We start from the raw sequence: 3,691 nt of genomic DNA on the forward strand, positions 1-3,691 counted from the left end.
AATACTGTGAAGTAAGCAAGTGCCTCTTGTTGGTTGATGAGTTTATAATTTTAAACATGGCGACTTAAAGTCTTTTGTCATCCACAGTTATATATGATCTGTGCTCCCTCATTTCTCTATTCTAAGCCAAACTTGTTCTTTCATTTCTCTATTCTCTTCAAGGTAGGAAACTAATTCTATTATGAAGGAATCTGTAGGATGCACAATTTAATCTTTAGACCTTATAAAAGAGATGGCTAACATTTTTCTGTAATAGCATAGCCAAAATAAGAACTCAAATAATAATCTCATAGCTAGATTCACTTCGCCATCAGCGAAGTATACAGTAAGTAGAAAAAACCTCCCTTTCAGACCAAAGGGAAAGAAAGTTTTAAAGTGAGAATATAATTTTCCTCATGGGCATTGTCTCTTTGACATAGAATTAAACTCTGATGCACTGTTAGAGCAATGTGTTAAAGTAATCTATTATGTTCTCTTGATGTCTGTTAAATTCTAATTGTTCAAAAACAGCTGAATTTTTATTAAGAGCTATGGGTTATTTAACTATGTGCTTATTTTCAAAGACTTGAATAATCACCTTGTTTTTTTTTTTTTATTTTCTGATTTCAGATATTTTATTTTTCTTCCTCTAACATTAGGCTTTGATAAGTATAAAAGGTTCACAAGTACAAAAAATTTTGAATAACTTCGTGGCAGTTAAAAAACCTATGAAAACAAAATAATTTTTTAACTTGTGTACTATTCATCTCTATATGTGAGTGACAGTTTTGAAATGTGGCCACAAAAATGTTAAAAACTATGCCACTGTGATTATGTTTTTTAAAACTTCGGATGACTCTTTTTCACTTGTTTCAGGAACTCTTTCTTGTGACATTTATACCGGATGGAGTCCTCACTAAGCTGCCATATTGCCCGATTCCCTGCCTTTTTGGGGCTTCAACGATCCCTTCATTTTTAGTAATGTAAAAATGTGATAGTCTGTCTAAAGGAAGATTCTGACAACAGCTGCAGCAGAAGCAAGAAAAGAAAGCTGGGTTTGTATTTTCAGGTAATATCTCTTCCAATGTTAAAAAAAGTAATGTTGAAAAAACATTGCATTTTTCTTATTATCTTCTTTTCCCACAAGGATTTAATTTTAATACATTGCGATGAATTACATACAATTAACATTTTCTCAAAATATACTTAAAAAGTTCTCTTGAAAATATAAATTCTTAATCTCCCTAAGAGTCTGAGTAAAAATGGCATACTGGAACAAAAGAAGCCCGTCTGTTTTCTTACCTAACAGAACACACAGGAGGGCTTCAAACAGCTCATGGAAAACTTGTATTATTTTTAAATTCCATTTTTCCACAAACTTTTGGAAGCCCCTCATAGGGCTCATAGAGAACAGGGATCTTCATGGCCTTTGTTTAGCAACTCTAGTATGGCTAAAATTAAAAAATTGAAAACAAAACAAAACTTAAGCATTTAGTCAAAGAGAATACAGAATGCTGTAGACATAAAAACCAAATGAAAAGGGAAAGCCAAGTCAGAAGCTATCTCACAGCTTGGATTTTTTTTCCCTTTGCTTAATAAGGAATAAATTATCATTGCCCTCATCTTCTACATGCCTCTCCTTCTCCTTTTGCTTTCCCCGCCTTCCCTCTTTGGAAAGCTTGTCTTCTCTAGGCTTGCGGAAATGCGACGAACGGTGAAAAGACTTGTGAGACTTGTGGGTTTTAAAACTGCCAGCTGAAGAGTGAATTTTTGGGCCCCGGGGAAAGTCCTCATCCACTTTACGGTATCTATCACCCTTTCTGGGCTTCTCCCGCTCTCTGTTCCTATTCATCATTTCCTTTTGGATTTCTTTGCTTTCTCGAGGCCACTTGTTTTTCCACATAGCATGGCTCTTCTTCTTATCATGGTGGAGCCGACTGCCTGATGCTTCCATATGAGGTCTCTTGAACGGCCTTGGGAAATCTCCATTTTTCTGGAGTTCTTTTACTTTTCGTTTTATTCTCTGTTCTCTCTCCCGAATCTCATATTTGTCATCATAGTAGATGATGAATGGAGATGTTGGAAATGTCTGGTTAAACATTCGTCTTTCTGTACATTCGTGTCCATAATGGCCTTTTTGTGCACAGTTGTAGCAATACACTAGGGCTGATTGTCCAGAAGGAGTCTTTGGCTTTTTGGGTGGTCCAGGTTTGATCGTTAGGTGATACTGTCTCCAGATTTCTGGGCAAGCATCAGCATAGTGGCCCAACATATCACATCGATCACATCTTTTTTTCCAGGAAGATCTCTGAAGACATCTGTGAGTGGAAGACATAGGCAAAGAACAGTCTAAACAAAAGCGGGCCGGACAGGCATACTGGAGGTGTCCTCTCTCCGAGCACAGGCAGCAGGGACGGACTTTTTGTGGTAAGGGGCAGTTTTTTGACAAATGGCCACATTTGTCACAATTTCTACAGGTAACATTTTTGTTGGCTGAATAGTATCGGTGGGTCCATCTTCCAGATGATCTGTTATTACCTATCTGTGCCTCAATATCTTTGTCACTGATGAACCAGTTTACACCATCTTCTCCTTCAGTAACAGAGTCTTCACATCCCACAAGGTTGAGAAGGATATCATCATCTTTATCATCCACTTCACATCCCAGTAGCATCCAGCTTTCCACATTATCACTTTCTGAAATGATGCTCTCTTCATCTTCAGTTGAACTGACTTCTATAACCATGACCTCTTGGATCACATTTGATCTCTCTTCAGGTTTAGGCTTCTCAATATTCCTCCTGCATTTCTTACCAGCCAACTCCTTTGAAGGAAGAGAAGAAGCAGAACTACGGGTCTTTCCTTGTGCTTGGACTCTAACATTCCTTCTTTCACATCTGTAAATACTGTCTTCATCAGACAAAGTGATCACCTCTGACCCATCGGAGAGCTGGATGACTTCACTATCCGAAAGGACAATTAGATTCTTCTGATTTGGTTTACTCAATGATTCAGAATCCTCAGAGTTCTTTTCTTCATGTTCTTCCTCCCTGATGGCATTACCAAGATCTCGAGCATAATGAACTTGGCTATAAAGCTGAAATTCCACCTCACTATCAACACTCAGCTCACTAGATGACTCTTCACGATAAAGGTCATCTTCATATGCTTCTATAGACTCATAACCACCAAACATCACGAAAAGTAACTTTGATGACATACTCACTGCCCAAATTTGGTCTATGTTATGTCATGATTTTAAGGAATCTTAGTTCAACCAGATATTTTGGATTTTGATATTGGTCTATTATGCTATGTTATATGTGTGTACATATTGTATGTCCACATGGGGAAATTTTATTAAGAGTTTTATTTTAAATGGCTTTTAGATAAGATTGTCCATAAATTTAAGCTGCTAAAATCAATCAAAGATACATTTTAATTTGTGTGACCTGAATCTGTGTATCATATGTTTTAAACTTGTTGGTAGAAAGAAACTAAAAACATTTTATATGGTTGTGCTTAAGTTTACTGGTTAAACAAACTACACCATCTTAGATATTTAAGAGGTGTTTTCAAATACATGATTCTTAAAATTTATAGAAGGCATTGGACCTTCTGGTAAATGTTTTATTAAGTTCTTATCTAAGGGTTGAAATGGTTTGCTAAGTATTCATGTAATATTGCTATTGTTAGCAAGTGATCTAGGACT

The 3,691-nt window shown here is 36.4% G+C and overlaps 1 protein-coding gene across 1 annotated transcript; it reads right to left on the bottom strand.

Annotated features, from left to right (window-relative positions):
• Positions 1 to 628: 628 nt before the first annotated feature.
• On the bottom strand, positions 629 to 3,180 carry LOC133758207 (zinc finger CCHC domain-containing protein 7-like). The gene has a single exon (XM_062189394.1). It carries the CDS (start codon positions 3,173 to 3,175, stop codon positions 1,544 to 1,546), a length of 1,632 nt encoding a protein of 543 aa, XP_062045378.1. The 5' UTR covers positions 3,176 to 3,180; the 3' UTR covers positions 629 to 1,543.
• Between the last annotated feature and the right edge of the window lie 511 nt (positions 3,181 to 3,691).

The sequence above is a fragment of the Lepus europaeus genome, chromosome 1 (genome assembly GCF_033115175.1).
Source record: "Lepus europaeus isolate LE1 chromosome 1, mLepTim1.pri, whole genome shotgun sequence".
Classification (NCBI taxonomy): domain Eukaryota; kingdom Metazoa; phylum Chordata; class Mammalia; order Lagomorpha; family Leporidae; genus Lepus; species Lepus europaeus.